The sequence below is a fragment of the Podarcis tiliguerta genome (assembly GCF_965153285.1).
Source record: "Podarcis tiliguerta genome assembly, chromosome: 1".
In the NCBI taxonomy this organism is placed as follows: Eukaryota; Metazoa; Chordata; class Lepidosauria; order Squamata; family Lacertidae; genus Podarcis; species Podarcis tiliguerta.
In genome coordinates this window covers 44546782-44569356 of record NC_139534.1, presented here as the reverse complement: position 1 = coordinate 44569356, position 22575 = coordinate 44546782, and the positions used below count along the sequence as shown (strand labels likewise).

General features: G+C 43.3%; 1 protein-coding gene across 3 annotated transcripts in view; it reads right to left on the bottom strand.

Moving 5' to 3' along the window:
* Positions 1-22393, bottom strand: part of HEG1 (heart development protein with EGF like domains 1) — a 68608-nt gene extending 46215 nt beyond the window's left edge. Inside the window, exons 1-2 of one of the 3 annotated variants that reach the window (XM_083405256.1) lie at positions 21318-22393; positions 17042-17595 (exon numbers count right to left, since the gene is read on the bottom strand). In XM_083405256.1, the coding sequence (XP_083261382.1) occupies positions 17042-17321 (280 nt within the window). In that variant the 5' untranslated portion in view covers positions 17322-17595; positions 21318-22393. Of the gene's footprint in view, positions 1-17041; positions 17673-21317 lie in introns of those variants that run through there. The other 2 variants (XM_083405255.1, XM_083405257.1) reach the window with 2 other exon arrangements.
* Positions 22394-22575: the final 182 nt, after the last annotated feature.

Genomic DNA, 22575 nt, shown 5'->3' with positions numbered 1-22575 from the left:
AACCAATTCTACAGCGTCCTCAGCATGTGGAGAATATTCCTTTAAAAGGGTGCACTGTTTTCTCTGATAAGCAGGGGAATGCAATTAACCCTTTCCTCAGTGGGACAGGCAACCTGTTCAGCACAGAGGGAAACAATGGAAACCACATGGACAGACTACATACAAGTACCACTATTTTTTTAATAAGCTGCAGCAGCGTGGTCTCATGCAGGCCACACTCTGGCACGTGCGCAGCCGCAGCACATTTATTTCACATTATTTGTAAACCTTGAATATTGAGCAACCGGCGCCAAGCCCAGTGTAACGGGCTTTGAAATTCTGGGAATGCAATTATTTTGTTTCCGAGGACAAGTTCACACTTAGAGAGAGAGCTGCCACACACATGCCTTGGGAGCACACACAGGCCACTGGGAAGATCACAGGAAGCACTGGTGCCTTTCGTGAGAATCTGTGGTTCCATTTGGGCATATAAATGCGGCACCTGCAATCTGCTTGACTGTAGCATCCTAAAATCAACAACAGTGCTGCATGTTTTGTTTTACAGGTGGCATTTATCAAAATATATACAAATCTGTTTTGGTATTGCATTTGTTGAATTACATGAAGTTTTCTCTATACCGTATTTTTCGCCCCATAGGGTGCACCGGCCCATAGGGCACACCTAGTTTTTTGGGGGGGAAATAAAGAAAAAAATTTATTCCCCCCCCCAGGCGCGGGGCTGGGGCGGGGGAAGCCCGAGCTTGCCCTGACCCCAGCCCCCAGAACAGGCTGCTATCCGCAAGCCTAGGGAGCCCGGCGGGAAGTCGCGCCGGGCTCCCTAGGCTTGTGGAGAGCTGCCCAAAGCCCAGGGTGCGCTGTTCAGCGCGCCCCAGGCTTTGGGATACAGGCTGCTGTCCGCAAGCCTTGGGAGCCCGGCAGGAACTCCCGCAGGCTCCCAAGGCTTGGGAGAGCTTCCTGAAGCCTGGAGAGCGAGAGGGGTCGGTGCGCACCGACCCCTCTCGCTCTCCAGGCTTCAGCGAAAGCCTGCATTCGCCCCATAGGACGCACACACATTTCCCCTTCATTTTTGGAGGGGAAAAAGTGCGTCCTATAGGGTGAAAAATACAGTACTTCTTATTGACATTCCACATTCCTATTTACTTATGCAGATCACTTCATTTGTAATGTCTCTCCATTTTGTTCCTACTGTGTTCTATACTAGGAAAACAAGCAAGGACAGGACGCCAATGCCAGATAAACCCAAGTAGGTCCCAATGCCAGATAAATCCAAGTAGAAAGAGAGAGAAAATTACCACAGAGTAGACTAGAAACTGGTTTAAATGCACAGGAGAAGATGAGAGCCCTTTAAAAGGGCTAGCTTCCATGCATTAAGAACTCATAATGAGCCAATGCACCTCTAAGGAATTATTAATCACCACCATCATCAATATTATTATGTTCTAAGTCTACAAAAATTAAAAAGGAAGGTTGCCAATCCATTATTATTTCTCTTTGAATAATACTTGAAAGAGGGACTCTCCATGTTTTGTGAATGCTAAAAAAATGTTCAGCATGAGACCAGCATAAGGGCTGTGTTGGTTTTGGGGCATAGTCTCAATCTACAGTAATATTTTTTCTGCTAACAGACCCCTTTCTATTCAGAATCGTCAATAGACATTGGTTGGTTATAACTATTGTTTTCTGGTGCATAATGAACACCAAGGCGTCTTTCTATAAATTCTGCATATGATTTTGCTTTATTGACGTGCTTTTCAGCTTATCTTCTTGACAGTGCTCAAGATTAGCAAAGTTCATTCTGGTATAAATGGATTTTCTTGCTTGTTTAAAATGTTACCCCACCCAGTGTCTATATTCCCATTTGGAATTCTCTTGTGAACTCTTTCTTTTCCTGGTAAAACAGAATTGATGCTTTGGGCTTTAATAAGAAGAAGAAGAACCACAGCCACCACAACAACTGAGGAATAATTTGGATGAGTAGGAATTATAAGGGGGGGGGGGGAGAGAGAGAGAGAGAGAGAGAGACCCTATTTTGTCACCATTTCAACTTCTACTCATTTCTGATGGCAACATCATTGGAGTCTGTCAGGCAGCTCAGAGAGGAAGTTGACTGGCAAGAGTCCACCGGTGCAGAGTTGCTAGGTCACTGGAACAATAAAATGGCAAGAAAAAAAACATCCTGGCTGCAAAAGGGGCCAGCCGAGAGTATAAAAGGGCGGGTGGAGGCAGGGGGCACGGGGAAACACAATGAAAACCATGGCAGCTCCCTGAGTGTGTGGAGAACAGGTTGACTGGGATGAAATATAGTTTCAGGCCTGAGTGATCAGAACATTGCCTGGCAGAGCCTTTGCTGGGTTAATTTTATAGCACATCAGATTTGGATAACTGTAAGGAAATGTCCTTAGCTACCAAAGCGTGCCTTTAGAGTAGGCACGAGGAGGCCATGGAAACTGGATTGTTTTCCATATATGAAGATTTTCATTGTCATCCAAATGCCAAACATGTCATGTTAAGCTAGGGCTCAGATATTCTGCTAGACAGTAATCAGGAAACGTCTACATTCTTATATAACCTGCAACCCACAGGAAAGCTGCAATTAAACAGGAACAGAGCTGAACAATAACACGGACAAAAATCTTTCAACCATTTATAGGATCGGCCAAACGACATGCCAGAGCTGTTCCACATTTTTGACATTTCTGAGTTCAGATTTGGGGTGATGAGAACCCCGTAATTTTTATTAGGGTTTGGTGTCTTAAAACTGATAGCTGAGTGCAATTATTAGCACTTTAACCTAAGAATGACATACTAGTACAACCTGCAACAAAATGCTGCAGTGTGAAGTGTTCCTGTTCAGTGTGCTGGCCAGCCAGCCAACCAGCCAGAGGATACTCCATTCCTTTTGCCCTCCCTGCCAGTTTTCTATTCCCTACCTGCTACAACAGACACCTGGAATTATGTGGTCACTGAGAATGCTCAGCCCTCAGTGGGCTGTTTGGGGTATTAGTTTTCGGTCAGAGAGAGAGAGAGAGAGAGAGAGAGAGAGAGAGAGAGAGAGAGTAAAACCAATAGGTTTTTTTTAACTTCTTGACATCATTGGATCCCCCATGCTTCCTGATATCTCCCCCTCTTGTTTCTGGGCCTCAATTTTGGCTACAACACTGTCAGCGCTCACCAGCAAAGTCTGCTATTAGAAGGAGTGCTAACATACCAAATGAATAAAGGAGCATTTAGGGCTATCTATGATGGCTCAACCTGGGCTAGACTCCATGGCAGATGTATTTTATTTATTTTTACTTGTAATTATTGCTATTAACTCCGCCTCCCCTTTCCAAGTCTCAGGAGGAGTTTATCCCATTGTGCTCAGCTTGGGAGTCTGTGGAAGTGCTTCCGTGTGCTCTAAAGCCCAGGACCATATGAGAGGCCACTCCATCATTCCACACACACACCCCTCCAAGTCCTCTGAGTTGCACAGAAGACTCTGAAAAAGGTAGGGACAAAACACAGCTTGCAAACCCAAGCCAAAATGTGTGGATGATTCCTGCTTCTGTATAGCCTCTGTATCCAACTACTGAAGCACGATCCAAGGCTCGTGCCTTTGCAGTGATAAGAGTGCTCATATCCCTTGCTCCACAAAAATAACCATTGGCTTCCAACCTGACATTTTTGGGTGAACTTCTGTCTCCCTGATTTGGGATCTGGGTGTCGTTAAGAGCCTGGCTTCACAGAAGTTAACGGCAGGCTCCTACCGACTTTGAGCAAAGCTGGGATTTCAGCCAGGAAGTTAGAAGCAGAGCTAAGAATAGCCTTCAGATCCCAATCCTGCACTTTAAACCCTAATAATACCCACCTTCTTCTTCTTAATATGCACTTGGAAAGACCATCCTGAGGCCACTAAGTCTGAGAGACAGGGTCGGATGTCACCCTTTGTTTATCATGGTCTTCCTGGGGCCCTGCTTCTTCCCATACCACAGAATTTAGCAATGCCATAACATAACAAATGCCTGTTGTGGATGAAGCAGGTGGGAAATCCAGATACATGGTGCTCAAAGCTACTCTGCCCACTAAGCAAGGCCTTATGTGCTTTTAAAACCCTGTTAGTTCTACCCCCACCACAGCAGCTTCAGAAGCAACCCCCAAGCTGTATGTATGTAACGAATTGTTGTTATTTGCTCGGCTGAATTTTAAGTGAAGAGGACAAACAGGCAAAGCACAAATTTCTGCCCTGATAACTCTCCTAGAGATTGCAATGAACCAGGCCTTGGTTTACTTCAAGACCAGGTAGTTTGAGCTAAGAGAAGGTGACTGGCCGAAGGTGACCCAGCAAATCTTGTGGCTGAGTAGGGATTTAAACCCAGTCCTCCCAGGTCCTTGTCCAATATTATAACCACTACACCACACTGTCTCACACCACATGGTTAGGTCAAACTATATGGTCGCATACCATCTGGGGGAAGGTGCAAGTTTCTGACAGGCTTATGTGCTTGAGAAATCAAGAACTGCATATGGTAGGGAAATGGAAACATACTCCAGAATCTTTTAAGGACATACTAAAGGTTACAGGACAGCCCTTCTCTTGCAACATTAGCCTGACAGGAACTGTCTGTCTCCTTGCAAATACACTTCCAGGAGAGGAAAGCATTTGCAATGGATAAAAAAAAAATGCAGAGAACAGGCTTAACTCTTCCCCTGCTAGCCCATACTCAACGGTGTTTACGTCTGAAATACAGACCTGAAACAGCGTAGTAAATTGGTGTGTGGAAGGGGGAGTTTCAAAAGAAAAATGGCTGGCAAGAGAAGAGTAAAGCTGCTTCTCTGTTACAAATCACCCCCTCTTGAGCATAAGGTGCAAAGCAGAAGCAGCCACCAAGCCAACCTTACACACGGCTGAAATTTAGTCTGAGCGGATTTGTTGAGCGAGACCTCCAGACCCACTGCAATTGCACAAGGTGCTTCTGCCAGTGTGTGACTGAATCCCTCTCAAATGTAGGAACAGCCTGGGAGTGTCCTGAGTGCCGCAAATGCATCAGGAGTGAGCAAGGTGTACCACACTGGAGGTGTCCGTAAGATAGGCTTAATTAAACACCCTGCAGATGGAGGTCACATAAAGAGACAAGCAAGTACGATGCAAAGGTCTAGCGAAAGGAACAGAGCGATTCTGTGGTTTGGTGTTTTGTTCTTTTAGAAAAAGGTCAGCTAAGGAAACAATTCTGAGGTACTTAAAAAAAAAAAAGGTCAGCTAAGTGAATTAGTCAAAGTGCAATTAACTAAGAGAAAACCTTCATTAAAATGCTCTTTGCATGAAATAACCAGATTTTGTAGTTGAGCAAGCATTGCATTTTTTTTCCAGCACAGTGCTGCGCTGCACAGATGTAGCCAGTCTGTAGGCACTTGATCTAATTCAGCCTCGTGGAGTCCAATAGGTCTCAACTAGGCTGGAAGGGCAGGCTTCCTGATTTAAGTGGTCCTCAGGGCATGAGGCGCCAGCCGGGAGTATTCCACCTTCTTCACCTTACCTCCTCCTTCCTTGGAATGGCATCCCGTTCCCCACAGTTCACAGAGAGCGGAACTCCCAAGCCCAGGTCCCTCCTAGGCACATCCTTCCAGTGCATTGTCTCAGAAGGGTGTAGCTGCTTCGGTCTGAACTGCACTTGGATCTCTCGACACCCTATAATTTTCACCTCTTCCCCCTTGACACGAACCATCTTGCCTACTGGCATAAAGGAGAGAGAAGATGGCCAGGGGGTGGGGAGCTGCAAATTTTGGGCAGGCTTTTCCTTTCCTAATCAAAGCCCCACCAGTTACAGTTCAGTATAGAGCCTGAAAGCCACAAGGCTAGGAGGTATCCAACGGCAAAGGGCTAACATTCCCCTGTGATTTAACATCTGCTGCATTCATCCCCACAAAAGCCACAAGCCATCTTGGCTGGAGTGCGGGGATCACTTTACTCCAAATGAGATTATGGGGCTAGAGGAGGTTTTGTGCTCTGCCAAGCCTCCTTCCCCAACAAGCTGCTTTGTGCCGGCTTCCAAGCCACCCAGGCTTCTGCCAAGGAATTCCTGTGCCAACCCTGTGGCTGGCCATGCTCATGCCCTTCTGGACGTCCTCTGCACTTGAGCAAAAGGACCACCTTCTCCCATTCATTTCATCTGTACACCTGTTTGAAAGCTAAAGGATTGTGAGCCAGATCACCTTGCATTTATCTTAAACGTCCCGTGTAGTTATTTGATTTTACTGCCTTTCTTCCATGAAGTGCAATATCCAAGGCAGTTAACAGCCTGTCAGCCATGTAAAAAAACATCCCACAAACAAACAAACAAAAAAACGAAACAAAACAAAACCACAACCCAAACCAAGTACTATTATATGAGCAGGAATGGGACCCCTCCCCTTAAGAACACACACCTAAGTTTGTATTTAAAAATAAAAATAAAAGGAGGGAGGAAAAGTCACAAGCAATAAATGAACAGTGAAAGTCTACATACAGTGGTACCTCGGGTTAAGTACTTAATTCGTTCCGGAGGTCTGTTCTTAACCTGAAACTGTTCTTAACCTGAAGCACCACTTTAGCTAATGGGGCCTCCCGCTGCTGCCGTGCCGCTGGAGCATGATTTCTGTTCTCATCCTGAAGCAAAGTTCTTAACCTGAAACACTAATTCTGGGTTAGCGGAGTATGTAACCTGAAGCGTATGTAACCCGAGGCACCACTGTATTTCTATTCAGAAGTAAGTCCCAGATATATATTTATGTATTGGATTGCAACCAAAATTGCACAAACTTTCCAAAAGGGCACCTGTTGTATGCAGGTGAGGACATTTGAAAGAAGGCCCTCCTCCAATGGGGATAAGAAAAAGCAACAACAATAACAACAACAAAAAGGATATAGTGGTGAAATGGAGTGTCCTTCAGGAGACAAAGCTGACTGGAAAGTTGAGCACTTTTGTTAGGTGGTGCAGATAAAAGATCAACATTTTGTTATAGGTCCTGTTTGTACCCCACCCACCTGAAAAAGCAAGGCCAGGGTATAAGCCAAATTTAATTTTCGTGTTTGTTGCAAATATGTGGATACTAATCCTCAGATATGAATTCTACTTTTTTTTTTAATTAGCTTTGAAGCATATCTAAATATCAATCTAAATACAAGTCAGTAGGCATGAAAGTGTATCTTTTTCAACTCATTTATGCTGCCATAGAAAATGTGCAGTTAAAAAGAAATGAATCAGACCAACTCGATTCACCTCTTTATGCTCTCCTGTTTTTCCTCATTATTCCAAGCAGAGATCACGTTTCTTCTTTAAGAACTACTATTTGAAAGAGCCTTTATTTGCTGTGTTATCTGCCAGCCTAGCAGTATATCACATCCCACTCTGGATAAATGAGCTGATAATATCCCAAAGAGGACTAAAATGTTTAGCATTTAGCTCTGTAATTTAAGATGGAATCAAGTAACAATGGCTGCTTAAATGCTTGGATCTTTTTCAGGGCTACATTTTCATAGGGGCTTGCAGAACCTGCACCAAAGGCAGAATGTCTTTGCAGGTGACAAGCACTAAAACCTCCTAGACACAGATGCAATTATGCCCAGAGACCACAATAAAAAGTAATAAAGTACAGCGACAAAGGTAATTAGACTTCATGATGAATTGTGAGCCTTGACTTGCCCATTAAATAGCCAAGGTCTTGACTTCTATGCTGCTTTTTGGAAATAACTTTTTAAAAAATGGTTTTGCTTTGTCCATCAGAATTGCGTCCAGTTCCTCTGGAAACTCCTAAAAACCAACGTCCCTCAATTGGACAAACCACTTTGCCTACAGCTTTTCACAATTTAGGCCCACTTCACAAATTTTGAGTGGAGAGTCAGGCCCTCCAGATGTCATTTGACTCTAACTCTCATAAGCCCTCAACTAATGTGGCCAGTAGTCAGGGATGATGGGAGCAGGAGTCCAATAACTTTGTGTGGTGGGATTGTAAGAAAGCGAAATGCTTCTGGGATATGATATATAATGAAATGAAGAAAATGTTGAAATATACATATACTAAAAAACTGGAAGCTTTTCTATTGGGAATTGTAGGTACAGACATTAACAGACAAGATACTAAGCTTTTCCTATATGCAATAACTGCAGCAAGAATTTTATTAGCACAGAAGTGGAAACAAGAGGAATTACCGACAAAGGAAGAATGGCAACTGAAGTTAATGGAGTATGAGGAACTGGCCAAAACGACGGGAAGAATCCGAGAACAGCGGGACCAGAAATTCCTCAAGGACTGGACTAAATTTGTAAATTATTTGAAAGGCAATTGTAGTCAATAAAACATGTTGGTAGGATTGCAAGAAGCTTTGGAAGGAAAGGTATAAAAATCACTGCAGAGAAGAATAAGAAAATGTGATGCTTTGATGTTTTTGATTTGAAAGCAATGGTTAAGTAGTGAAAATGCAGAAATTTGAAATGAAAGATAGAAAATCACAAGGAAGGTTTGACGGAAGTCATGGCTCTAAAATGCCAAAATGTATAATGTAAGAGGAGAGATTGTAATGGAAAGCATTATTGTAAAATTAATAAAAATGATATGGCAAAAAAAGGAGTCCAATAACTTTGGGAGATAATAAAGCAAGAATACACATGGATCTGTGATGGTTGCCTTGGTAGCACTGGAACTTTAAACTCTATGTGGATTTCCAATGCAACTTTAGGCTCCACTCACATTTCAGATCTATTTGAAATAATACCCCAGATATACCCTAAGCTGACCTAGGATATATTAATTTAATTATGCAGTCAACTCATAGAACATTATTAAATTTAAGTCCCTCTTATCTCCTTGTGAATCATTGACTTGCAGGACATCCTGTTTCATTGTTCAAAAACGATGGATTATCTACATCCCAACAGTGTCAGGGCAGGGCTCTGGGGCAGAGGTCCAGAGCCCCATTCAGTAGAATGAGCAGGACGGCCCCCAAATGCAACATAGCTTCCTCATCGCATGTCAAAGAAATATACGCATCTTAAAGCAGGGGGATCCATTAACTTAAATAAAGGCACAGTCCTACACTTCCCAGGGCTTTAATTCCCACTGAACTTAATGGGACTTGAGTCTGAATAGACATGTATGGAAATAAACTGGAAAACCATTAAGTCCAGAGTCCAAAATTACCTCATGGTATCCCATGATACATAGCTCTTCTTCAGGGCAATATTTAATACCCTGGGTATTACACACATGTTGGGGGAGGAGAACCTTCAACAGTCAACTTTACTTTGGTAGAGCACAATGACCCTTCCTTCTAAAGATTTATATTATAGGGGTATATTATAGCCAGTGTGGTGTAGTGGTTAAGAGCGGTACTCTCGTAATCTGGTGAACTGGGTTCGCTTCCCCACTCCTCCACATGCAGCTGCTGGGTGACCTTGGGCCAGTCACACTTCTCTGAAGTCTCTCAGCCTCACTCACCTCACAGAGTGTTTATTGTGGGGGAGGAAGGGAAAGGAGATTGTTAGCCACTTTGAGACTCCTTCGGGTAGTGATAAAATGGGATATCAAATCCAAACTCTTCTTCTTCTTTACCTTATTAGAGGTATAAATAATCTATTCTTTTCAAATAATGTGTCAACTTTACAACTTTTGCCATCTTTGTCCCTGCATCATTACCTCATTTTGGCTACAATCCTGGGAACTATAGTTTCTCCCTCCACAAAGCTCAATTCCCAGAACCCTTGAACTACAGTTCCCATAATTCTTGGGGAAAGCTAGGTGCTTCAGATGTATGGTGTGCATGTAGACTTTTTCTCCTTCCTGTTAGTGCTGTTCCCATCTAGTCTTGCTGCCCTTCTTGCTCCTTGTTGGCCCGCTGACGCGCCATAGCCACTGGCCCAGAAAAAGCAGAGCGATGCTTATTTGCCTCAAAATGGATGTTGCTGGGTCCTTGAAGCTCAGTTTCAATGAGAGCAGATGCTGGGATATTAAAGATGCCTACGCCACCTGAGAAGAACATTCTCATGTCAAGGGCCATGTGTGTCATTTATACACACAAAAGAAAATACTCTCCCCCCCAGTGCTTCACTCTGAGCTCCCCTCACCCCACATTTCAGAAGCCTGGATCCGCAGACAAAGTTACAGCCAAACAAGCAACAGCTATTTTAATGGCTCCGCATGTTGAAGTTTTTAGAACTTCCTTTACTCGAGGGAACTGCATTCTTCTAAGATTATATTATTACTTGGGCTGGCTGCCTCAGCAACACAGCCTCTCATTTCCCTTTTGGGTGGGAAAGTTTTTCTCCTTGTCCGTGGACTCTAATTATGATTTCAGCCTGAAGGGTGGATGGGAATGTTCTGAGCGGTCAAAAAAAGCATAGGCTAGCTAGCCATGCCTCGGGGTGAAGCAGGAGGACACGGTGGTTTAGCATCGCAGCATTTGAAATATGTGCCTGCATCTTCTTCCCACAAAGTTCACTATGTCATAGATGTGCCTCTGCATCCCTGTCCCTAGCTTTAAAGCAGGAATGGGAGAACTTTTTAGCCTGAGGGCTACATTCCCTCATGAGCAACCTCCCATGTGTCAGTTGTGTGGGAGGCCAAAAGGAAAAGTGAGAGGGGCAATGGATACAGTAGCTACACCCCTCGCACACAAAAATTAATTTCTATAAACATACACAAAACACGCCCCTTTCCATCTAGGCAAGCAAGAGACACTCAAGGGCATTTTATAGTCTGACAAAAGCCCTCAAGGGTGGCCAAGTGAGGAGTGTGGCCTAGGCAGGAACATGGTCGCCTGGCAAGAGTTTTGAGGGTCACAGAGAGAAGCCCAAAGGCCTGAGATTCCCCAGCCCCATTTAAAGGAAACCCATTAATAATTTGCTGCTCTAATCTCCAGATTTTGTATGAATAAGGTATTTTCTCACACTCTCTGGTCTCCTAGTCTTTCCTGAAGCTACCTGATTATAAACTTATTGTTGGGGTAAAAAAAAGTGCACTGTCATCTCTCCCCCTCTCTCCTTTGCAACCTTTCCCCATCTCTTGTTCTCTTTATCATGCCTCTAAGCATGCCATACGATATGTATCAGATACAGCAAGTCTGCGCTTCCACATGCAGACAGAGTAAAGTCTGTAGTTTTTCTATCTTTCTAGAGCACAAGACTGAACACTTGTGATAAAACAAAAGAGAGTCAAACCTAAAAATGGTGCTGAAAAATAACAAGTAACATTGAGATAATACCTTGCCTGGTGTGTTTTGGTGGGACCCCTTCTGCAAGAGCGTGGGAAGTCTATTTGTTGAGTTATTCTAGTAAGACATTTGTCCACAGAACCAAGCCCAGCGCATAAATAGAGAGGAAGAAGAATGCCAAGGCAATCACAGCTGTAATCCAAAAGTGATTCAGTGGGCCATATGTGACCACTGTTGTGATAATGAGTAATCATTTGTTTTGTTTATTTGTTTATTGCATTTCTATCCCTCCTTTTTCTCCAAGGAACTCGAGGTGGCATACACTGCTCTACCCCCTTCTCATTTAATCCCCACAACCCTATGAGAGGCAGTGACTGGTCCAAGGTTTCCCAGTGAACTTCATGGCCAAGTGGGTGTTTGAACCCTGGTTTCCCAGGTCCTATTTGCTTGAGAGCTTTCTGCTTCTAGTCATATTAATACCCAAGACACCGTATATACAAGTGTTAGGGGAAATGCAGTTTATCAACAAATGATAGGGTTTGCGGGCATTTCAGGAAGCAACAACAAAATGTCTGCCCATCCGTATGTTGAAAACATGGTTACATTCCAAAATGTCCTAACAGACGGCCCAAAATGTCCTTGCTTAACAATGAGACCGGATATAAATGTTAGAAACGAATAAATCAACTGCATTCATTTATTCATTTTTGAATCTCAGAGGCACAGAAAAAGGTGGAGGGTCCCAGACAAACATTTGTTTTTCATAACCATCTGAGCTAGCCCCTTTCCTCCGAATGCTGTCGCTGGCTGTCCTCACGATACCCCGTGTAAGTTAGGAAATTCTTAATGATCCATCATAACCAAATAGGAACTGAGATACAGAGCCAATCTACTGCGTTTCCTAAAGTCACAAAGGGAGGTCTAAGACTGAACCAAGGTCTTTTGAATCCCTGCCCTGTTTCTTATCTACCAGACAATCGTTCCTTCCCTTTAATGTAAATGTCGTTTTCTTTTTTTACATTGTTTACAGTTGAGTACTGAAAAAGTGGCACAATGAGGGCAAGACCATCTAGCCCAGCATCCTGTCTCCAATAATGAGCAATGCTGCTTATAGTAAGTCACCGCCTAGTGGCTTGGACAACATCTAGTAAGCCTGCGCACGCACTATACATTTAAAGCCTGTAACTTCCTCCCAAAGAAACTTGGGAACTGTTTGTTAAGGGTGCTGGAAAATGTACTTCTGTAAGGCGTTAACTCACCACGAAATTAAAAGACGCCTGCTTCTTGGGAGAAAAGCAATGACAAACCTAGACAGCATCTTAAAAAGTAGAGACATCACCTTGCCAACAAAGGTCCGTATAGTAAAAGCTATGGTTTTCCCAGTAGTGATGTACGGAAGTGAGAGCTGGACCATAAAGAAGGCTGATCGCCGAAGAATTGATGCTTTTGAATTATGGTGCTGGAGGAGACTCTTGAGAGTCCCATGGACTGCAAGAAGATCAAACCTCTCCATTCTTAAGGAAATCAGCCCTGAGTGCTCACTGAAAGGACAGATCCTGAAGCGGAGGCTCCCATACTTTGGCCACCCTCATGAGAAAAGAAGACTCCCTGGAAAAGACCCTGATATTGGGAAAGATGGAGGACACAAGGAGAAGGGGACGACAGAGGACAAGATGGTTGGACAGTGTTCTTGAAGCTACCAGCATGAGTTTGACCAAACTGCGGGAGGCAGTGGAAGACAGGAGTGCCTGGCGTGCTCTGGTCCATGGGGTCATGAAGAGTCAGACACGACTAAATGACTAAACAACAAGGCGTAAACTACCATTTCCATGATTCTTTATTTGGGGCGGAGGGTGCTTTTATTATTTGGGGGGGAGGGTGCTATAAATGACAAAAATTCGACCATGGACAAATATTCAAGTGGACTTTTTTTTTGAGAACAGAGGCATGAGTGGAAGCTCCTCAGAGTCCTCCTCTCAGCTCTGCAGGAGTCAATACCTACACATTTCATTTCAGAGCAGGCACCCCTGACCTGCTTCGTAACCATTACCATATCTTTAAATGACTTTTGTCTTTTATCCTTGCTGAACACAATCCAGTACATGAATAGTTGCAGTTAACCTTATTGATTTAAATGGGCTTGAACTTAAGTAACTCTGTTAATGCATATTGGGGCCACGTCTTTATAAGACCAACTAAAATGTCACAAAACAGTATGCAAGCTTTGGAGTTCTCTAGAATGCTTCATCAGGTTAAATGTTAAACAGAGCAATAATATGGATTTTGGAATTTTTCTTATGGGCCAACAAAGCTACCTGTATTTTTTTTTTATTCTAAATGTGGACGCTACACATATTTAGTTGCTTATATGCACAATTTTAAAAAATAATACATGTTATTTGACGGCATCTTTTTTTATATAAAAACTGCTCAAATGCTTTTAGATGCTATTAATTGTTTTTAACGATTTTGGATACTTTTACTTTAAAAAAAATGTTTAAAATAAGCTTTTAAATGGTATTGTTTTATCACAAATGTATTTGCTACAAGGGACTTCTTTAGGAGGAAGGGTGTGAGCTAAATGTACATTAATAAACCACCCATCCAACTGTTTGGTCTATCCCTGGTATCATGACATAAATACTGTATCAAGAAATACCGCCATCATTTCCTTTCATTGTTACAGCTTTAAATACTTGTTTAAATTTGTTTCATTGGCTTTAAACACCTGAAACAAATTTATTCTGGCCCAACTCTAGACCTCAAAGGCCTATTGGAGGGTGACTACAACAAATATTAGTTAGACAAGGATTATCTCAGTATTATATAACAGCACTGGAGTGCGTCTTTACAGGGGTTGATTTTACCGCCCAAGTCCCGCCAGGGCAGTCTGTATGTTAAAACAGGTTTGTGGATCCCCGGCCAGATCAAGCCTTGAAGAACCAAATGGAAGCTCCATGCTACATGAAGAAAGGCCCATGCAACAGATGAAAAGGTAGTCCGCTCTAGCAGAAAGGATCATGTACTGGGGTGAATTGTTTCCAGCCTATGGTAAACAGAAATTACGCCATGTGAACCCTAGTCAAAACTAACTTGCCTTTGGATTTGTGCATTGCGCAGTTAGACATAGAAGACCTCTGCTTTAGCACAAGGTTCTGAAGTACACCTGGAGTTGGCAGAGCACTGCAGGTATCTACTAACCTTTCCCTCTGCTCCAAAGGTTTTTCCTCTCCTGGGCCCCTTACCACCAGAGAATAGAAAGTAAACCGAATGCCACAGATCTGCAGCGTATCCTCACCACCCAGAGTCAAATCACAACTCTTGCCCTTGCATCGTTATGATGCCATCTGTACAGTGGCTGGCAGAGATAACTGTGGTACTATAGAAAGGAAATTGCAGCATCTCCAATAATTTACACACCCTAGAGCCAGACTTTCTGCATCACCTTAGCAGATGATGAGACACACCAGCTGGGAAAACCTTATGTTACACAACACAACCCTGTGTGTATTCACTTGGAAGGATCTTGTTCAACATTGCTTACTCCCTACTAATTATGGTTAGGACTGCAGCCCAAACCTTTCTAGTCCTTTTCAGATGAGATGCAGTTCTATGCATCCACAGTGACCAAAGTTTCTAGGTATCACAGTATTCACACACTCCAACTGATCCAGCCAGGGGATTCTTGCTCCTTTCATTCCTTCTTCAAGTGCCACTGCCTCTTTCTGCGTTTCAGAATCCCTGTATGACTGGGAGAGGAAAGAGTTGAAAAGAGGGGACACCTCTGCTGCATGCTTTAAGTTTCTTTTAACTTCTGCACCAGTGTTCAAATGATGGGAGAAGAGATAAGCCCTCTCCTTTATGACATCTGTGAGTCCCAGCCTCTTGTCTCCCTCCAATTTTAGCAAAGGGGACCGGCAGAAAAGGTAAAGCCACCCCCCTTGTAATTCAAATCCTGAATTATATATGACTTGAGATTGCTTATCCCTTAAATACATGCTAATCATGCTTTGATAGTCACAAACTTGGGAAAGAAAAGTAGAATTCATTTCATGCCACTCTTGCAATACATACTTCTCAGAAGAGTCTAATTTATATGACTGTGCAATCCTATACATGAGTTCAATAAGGCTTTCTTCCAGATAAGTGATTCGACCCTGAATCCAGACAATATGGGACCCTGAATCCAGAGATTCAAATGTACCTAGGAGTAATGCCCCATGAACTCAATGGGGCTTACTACTGAATAAATATGTAAAAGTCTCTGTGTGTTCTAACTATTCAGTTTTTTATTGCTCTTTTCTTGAGCCAGGCTCCTGCTTGCTCTCTTCTACAGCATTATAGAGTTATAGAAATAGCAGGAAATCAAATTAACATTTATCTGCATTTTCTACTTTTGTTTATTTTGCATTCTCTGCATTCATTATCAGTTGCTTTGTGGCAATTATCATAATCAACAACAATAACATTAACTTTCATCATGATCATCCTGTGGTTTTTTGTTGTTGTTGTTTTTTAAAATCCTTCTTGAAAAGACTTTGATCAATTTAATATTATGAAATGACAGAAAATCATGAACACAAGTGTCCAAACAGTTTATAACTGGCTCAATGTAATTTACAAGTAAAATATTTAACCAAACTCTGCTCTCTGCACAAGCCTCCATTCATTCAACTGGAGAAACACTGGTCGTAATGGGGGCGTGGAGAGAACCCTTGTTCAATGAGATAAGGTACACTTACAGTGCCTTGCTATGCATCTTTGCTTAGATTGAAGGTCATTCCACCAAGTTCAACAGGACTTGCTCCTAGATATGTATAGGATCGCATCTTAGCCAATCAAGTTACTCTGTGGGGAATTCTTCAGAACTCTGCAAACTTATTTTACCTATAGACTTCTGTACAGTGTGCTTAAAATAGCCAACTGTTTCTATATACCACCCACCTATCATGCCCAAATGTATTACTTCTTATTCTTTTCATTCTTCCATTACTTCCAGCAGCTTTTCTGGAAAGCCTGTTATTTATCTTTACTTACTGCAACAGAAGTCCTAACTTGAGGCATAATACGTTACTAGTAGTAGTAATAATAATAATAATACTTGTTTTGATCTTTAGATATTAATTAATTGTGAACGGGGCAGCTTCTCTCTCACAAAATAACCTCGTTAGATCTGCAAATTAAACCCAGTCAAGTTTTGACAGGACAATCCATCATGCCGTTCATCCAGTAGCCGGACTCCCAACGCCTTCTCCCATAGCCAAGTGTCCCAAGCCCTTCTGCCAACGACATGGGGCCACCAGCCCGACCCAAGCGAGGAGCAGAGCAGCTGCCGAACGAGCCTCCCTTACAGCACTTGCAAGTGGCGCTTAAGAAACCTTTCTCCCTTGCGCCCCACTTCAACACCCCCAAAGCCGGATCCCTATAAAGTCCTAAGAGTGGGAGGTTGAGGGGGGTGGGGAGAGAAGAGATGGCGAATAACAGAAGTTCTTTTTATTGTTAGTGTTTCAAAAACAACAACAACCCGGTGCTGTCGTACAGAAGTGGCTTTCCTTTGACGCGCAACCCCTGCTGGGACATGGGTGGGAATGATCACCGGACTAGAGCTCCTTTTTTTTTGCTAAAGGGAAAACTGGTGGTGGCGATGCTGAGGGGGTGGCAGAGAGGCAGAAAGCGGCCGGCTGGCATGTTCCTTCTAATCCGTCTGCAGGAATCCTCCCCGCACCACCACCCCCGTCCAAGGCGGGATGAAATGTGCCGGATGAAGCTAAGCCCCCCCGGAGCAGCAGCTGCTGTGGCGGTGGGCGGGCGGGCGGACACACACACACATCCCCCCCCCCCCCGAGCTTCCCTCTCTCCGCTTCTCGCTCTCTTACTCACCCAGGTCTCCAGCGCCGACAGATGCCACGGAAGGCTCCGGGCTCTCCTTCGCCCTGGGGAGCAGCAAGGAAGCCGCCGAGAACGAGGAGTCCTCCTGGGGAGGGGTAGATCCCCGCGGCCCCGTCGTGGAGAAAGGGGAGCGATCGGTGGTGGAGGAAGAGGAGGAGGAAGGAGAGGAGGAGGACGGGGAGGCGAGGGGGAAAGATCCCACAAAGAGATGCAGCCCCACGAGCAGGAGGAGGCAGAATTGATGGATCAGAAAAGTGCACGTTGCTGGCATGATGCTCGGGGCTTCACATGCCCGGTGGTGAATAATAATAATAGCAACAATAATAATTATTAATAATAATTGCTGTAAGCACCATGCTCAGTGGGCGGGGAGGGAAAGGGAGCCCGAGCAAAGGAAAGAAGCCGCCTCTACTCTCGGAGTTCCCCGGGTCCGTGGCGAAGCCGCTGGATCAAGGGATTTCATCGTGGAGGCGCGGCTGATCTGGGAGGGAGAAGAGAGCAGCCCCAGCCGAGTGGCTCACAGCCGCATGCGAACTGCACGAAGCCTGAAAGTAAAAGCACACAAGGGCAAGGCTCCTCCTAGAAGCTGACATCACCGGGCGATGCTGCTCCCCTCCCTCCCTTCGTCCTCCGCCCCCAGCGCGCCGCCCGCCTTCATCTCCCCCACCCTTGCAGGCGGCTCGGGTGGTGCTCTCACAGCCATGGTCCTAGCCGGAGAGATTCAAAAGGACAGAGGGCATCCGTAGACCAAACTTTTTTCGGGGGGGGGGCGGGGAGGGAGGGTTTCCGGATTATCAAAATCATTAGGGAACTTCCACATCACCTAGAAAGCTGGTGTGGAGGAGGACAACAGGCCCAAGACCCTGGATATCTCCCCCCCACCCAAAGCAAAAGCCTGAAAACAGGAAATTTTAACTTAGGACAGGAAGTTTCCTGCTGAACAGAAGCCCCATCACAGAATCTGCCCAGGCAATCAGTAGGGTGTAATGCTGACCCGGGGAATTTCCCCTGACCCTTCACACACACACACAAACCTTGCATGAAAAGGGGTTTCCAGTAGCAGTCAGGAAAGCTGTTTGTTGTGGGGGTGGTTTATAGTTCATGCAAGAGGCGGGGATTGTCCAATCTGTGGCATCTAGGCAATGTGCAAAGGGCAGGGTTTGGGCAGGTAAGGACCCTGATATGTGGAAAGAGGACCTGTCAGAAGTTCACATGGTGATAAGCATCTTCAGGTGCTCTCCAGCATGGCAATGAAGCTGCTTTTTGCACGGTCGAATGTAAAACCTGCATTTAATTTATTTTTATAAATCAACCATAAATGCAAGACACATGCGTAAAGACACAGACGACACAATTCTAGATAGCCATGGAAAAGCATTTTGTCAGCTCCTTCAGCCAAGTGACTGGCTGTAGTAAAAAAAAAACCTTCCCCAAGCAGTTCTGGCTGAATAAGTATATCCCTGCCCCAGACAGGTGCTGTAGCTGTCTAGGATTCCATCCAAAATCTTTATAAGCTAAAAACACATTGCATTACAAATTATGGCACTACATAAATGATTATAGTGACCTTACAACATGCGAAGTTTTTAAAGAAAAAAACTTCAAACTATTGATCTGCTTTTCATCAAATTTATACTCCTCATTCATTCCAGCAATAAATAAAACTTACTTCTGCTGGTAATTATTTATTGCCTGTCTTTTATCCCAGACTTTTATTTCACAATTGTTCCATTCTGTTTTCTATCTCACATTTACAACATTGAGGGGAGGGGAGAGAGAGCAGGACTCTTGCCAGCTTGGGAGAAAGAGGTGGTGGAGGTTGCACTAGGGGAAGTCCTTATAGTTTAGTGGTACAGTATCTGCCCAGTAGTGATGTATGGAAGTGAGAGCTGGACCATAAAGAAGGCTGATTGCCGAAGAATTGATGCTTTTGAATTATGGTGCTGGAGGAGACTCTTGAGAGTCCCATGGACTGCAAGAAGATCAAACCTATCCATTCTAAAGGAAATCAGCCTTGAGTGCTCACTGGAAGGACAGATCGTGAAGCTGAGACTCCAATACTCTGGCCACCTCATGAGAAGAGAAGACTCCCTGGAAAAGACCCTGATGTTGGGAAAGATGGAGGGCACAAGGAGAAGGGGACGACAGAGGACAAGATGGTTGGACAGTGTTCTCGAAGCTACCAGCATGAGTTTGACCAAACTGCGGGAGGCAGTGAAAGACAGGAGTGCCTGGCGTGCTCTGGTCCATGGGGTCACGAAGAGTTGGACACAACTAAACGACAACAACATCTGCTTTGCATGCAGGAGGGTCCCAGGTTCAATCCCTGGTATCTCCAGGTAGACAATCCTCATGAGCCAATGGTCTGTCTCTCCATGGCATTCTACTATCCTGCCCAATGCAGTGAGATTCCATTGCGAAGACACCATTACTATCATCCTCCATACCCAAGCTAAGAGGTTTAGCTTGCTTATGTTTCTTTGTAGTAGTTGGTCATGCTACTAAGCAAGATGCATGGCAAAAACACAAAGTCGCTTGAAAAAAGCTTTAGGTGTTGCATCTAACTTTACAGTATTGTATTGGAAACCAATACAAGGTAAGCTGTGATATCTTTATAGCACTACTACTGTTGCTCCAGAACTACTTTACCTTATAGAGCTCACAGCAATAAAATAATTCTTGGCACTTGTATAGTGCATGCAGAGCTTCACAGCCGTTATCTCAGTGATCCTTACATCAACATACGATGGCTTGGCGTTAAAATCCTTTCATTGCAAATGGAAACTGGAGGCTGAGAGAACACCCAGCTGCCTATGGCTCCCTAATTTATGGATTGGCAAATCCAGTTCCTCACATTTCCACATCAGTTTAAATTTATTTTTATAAAAGTTCTCATGAAGAGTTATCGGTAGTTTAGAATATATTTCTCCTAATATAGTACACACATTTTTATATGTGGTTTTGCCCAATATTCATAGTTTTGCAAACTAAATTGCATTTTTGCATGTTATGCACACTTCCCCCTAGTATATGCATTTATGTACACATTATTTGTGGTTGGAGGATTTTAAAACAAAACTTTGGAGGATAGGTATTTGCATATTGTTTTGGGAATGAGATAGGTTCCCCATTTATGAGAATTAAATCTATTTTCTCCCTCATCTTTACTCTAAATAATTTGTTGCCAAGGTGGAACTGAAACAGGCTCATATTATTAACATCTGTGCTGCCCTAGATGCATGAATAATACTACAATCACTAGAAAATAATTCTAGTTTATTCCCATCTTTTATTTTGCATGGTCATCACTGCCAGGCATCGTAGCACCATGAAGTTTCTTTTATTTAAGGTTAGCAGCCTACTTTAATACATGGCTTCTCAAAATTGGAATCATTTTCCAAGACTCGCCCCTAACCTTTTTACTTTCTGCCTGCCATGTTGTCATTTTACCCTTGCAACCTGGAATACCACCTAAAATCACCCACCTGCAACAAGAACGTGAACTCTTTCCAAGAGGACAAACCAGATAATGATTGAAAGGAAGAAACAGCATGGATGAATTGGCATACAATCAATCAATTGAATTGCATGTAGAGTTTTCAGGAGATAAGTAAATAGGTATTTCTGAGGTTATTGGCACAGGAGCATATAAGACTTCAGTGTGCCAAACACACAGCCAATGAAAGCAATAATTTCAGAGAAATATATATGTATATCCTTGAAAGGACAAGAACAAGAGAGAAGAATGAAGAAGATTTAAAGAGCAGGAATTCAAATAGCTTTTTATCATTGTAACTTCTTAAACATTTGTCTTCCTATACCACTGTAGTATTAATTACTGAAAATATCCAAGGAACACCAAGTTTATCCTCTCAACAACTTTGTGAGGTAGGTTAGTTTGAGAAAGAGTGGCTAGTGCAAGATCACCCAGCCTTTCTGTCTGAGTGGGGATTTGAATCCAGATTTCCCAGGTCCTAATTCAAAACCTTAACCACCGACTCCACCACACTGGTTTGGACATTATGAAAGGCATATCACTATTTTGGAAAAGACCTTAGCTTTGGGACCAATGTAATCTGCTCTTGAATTTATGCTTACATCCCAAACGCAGAGCATCACTAGAAGGAAGTGATGTTGCCTGTAGCACAAATGTGCTTTCAATGGTCCACATGATTAAGAAAACAACAACATTGCCCTATATTTGATGCAATCATTTCTTGCAAGCAGAATAACACAAATATCTTAAGCATAAAATTCTGCAACGTACCATTCATCTCAGCTGAATAACTGTAGCATGAAATATGGTAGCAAAATCACCATTCCTCCCTTCTGCCATCAACATTTTGCTTCTGAATAGAACACATTCTGAAAAAGAAACAATGAACTGCCCTAAGATCTAAGGGAGGGGAAGTATATATTTCATTCATACATGCCACTTATTTGTCCTTTGCAATTTGTGGAAGATTAAGTTTAAATCAAAACACACCACTCACACACATTTGCAGTTGACAAGCATCAAACAAGTTTAATAGTTCTCCAGCGAAGACTCCAAATATGGAATAATGATAAAATTGGCAACTGAATTAATTAGACACAGTATCTTCTTATCTTGGATGTGAGAGTGATCATTTAAGCAAGTAAAAAGTAAAAAGCAAGTAAAAGCAGAAGCCGAATTATTGGGCGGGGGTGGAATTATAGAAGTTTGTGTAGAATATTTTTGAATCAATTGGCAAGACTGGCTTTTCTTCCATTAGAAGCAAAGTGGGAATGCAAATAAAGTGAGCTAATAAAATGAGGTGCTGTTGCTGAGTTGTAGTGTGGGGGTGGGGAAACATAGCAAACGCTTCCAAGTTCAATCCCTGGAATATGCAAGTAGCGCTGTGAAAAGCTCCATCCCCAAATCCCGTGGAGCTGCTGCCAGTCAACTGCAGACAATATTGTGCAAGAATTACTCAATAGTGAGATATGGTATAAGGCAAATCCCTGTGTTTTTTCTCTATTCATTTTATTTAACATAATTTATATACCGTTTGAATGTAAACAAACCAAAAAACCACCCTCCAGGTGGTTTACAACAATATAAAACTAAACATTGAAAATTGTTGCTAAAAACAGGTATTATAAATATTCAAAAGATTAAAATCAACAGCAGCTATGTGTCTTGATAGGCTTGCTTAAACAAAAAATGTTCTTAGCAGTACAGTGGTACCTCGGGTTAAGTACTTAATTCGTTCCGGAGGTCCATTCTTAACTTGAAACTGTTCTTAACCTGAAGCACCACTTTAGCTAATGGGGTCTCCTGCTGCCGCTGCACAATTTCTGTTCTCATCCTGAAGCAAAGCTCGTAACCCGAGGTAATATTTCTGGGTTAGCGGAGTCTGTAACCTGAAGCATATGTAACCGAGGTACCACTGTATTACGTGGCAGCTGCCAACAATGCCAGTTCTACAGATCAAAGTGGTCAAACAGGCATATATTGTGTGAGGCAACCCTACTAGTGGTTCCATGTTTATATACTAACACCT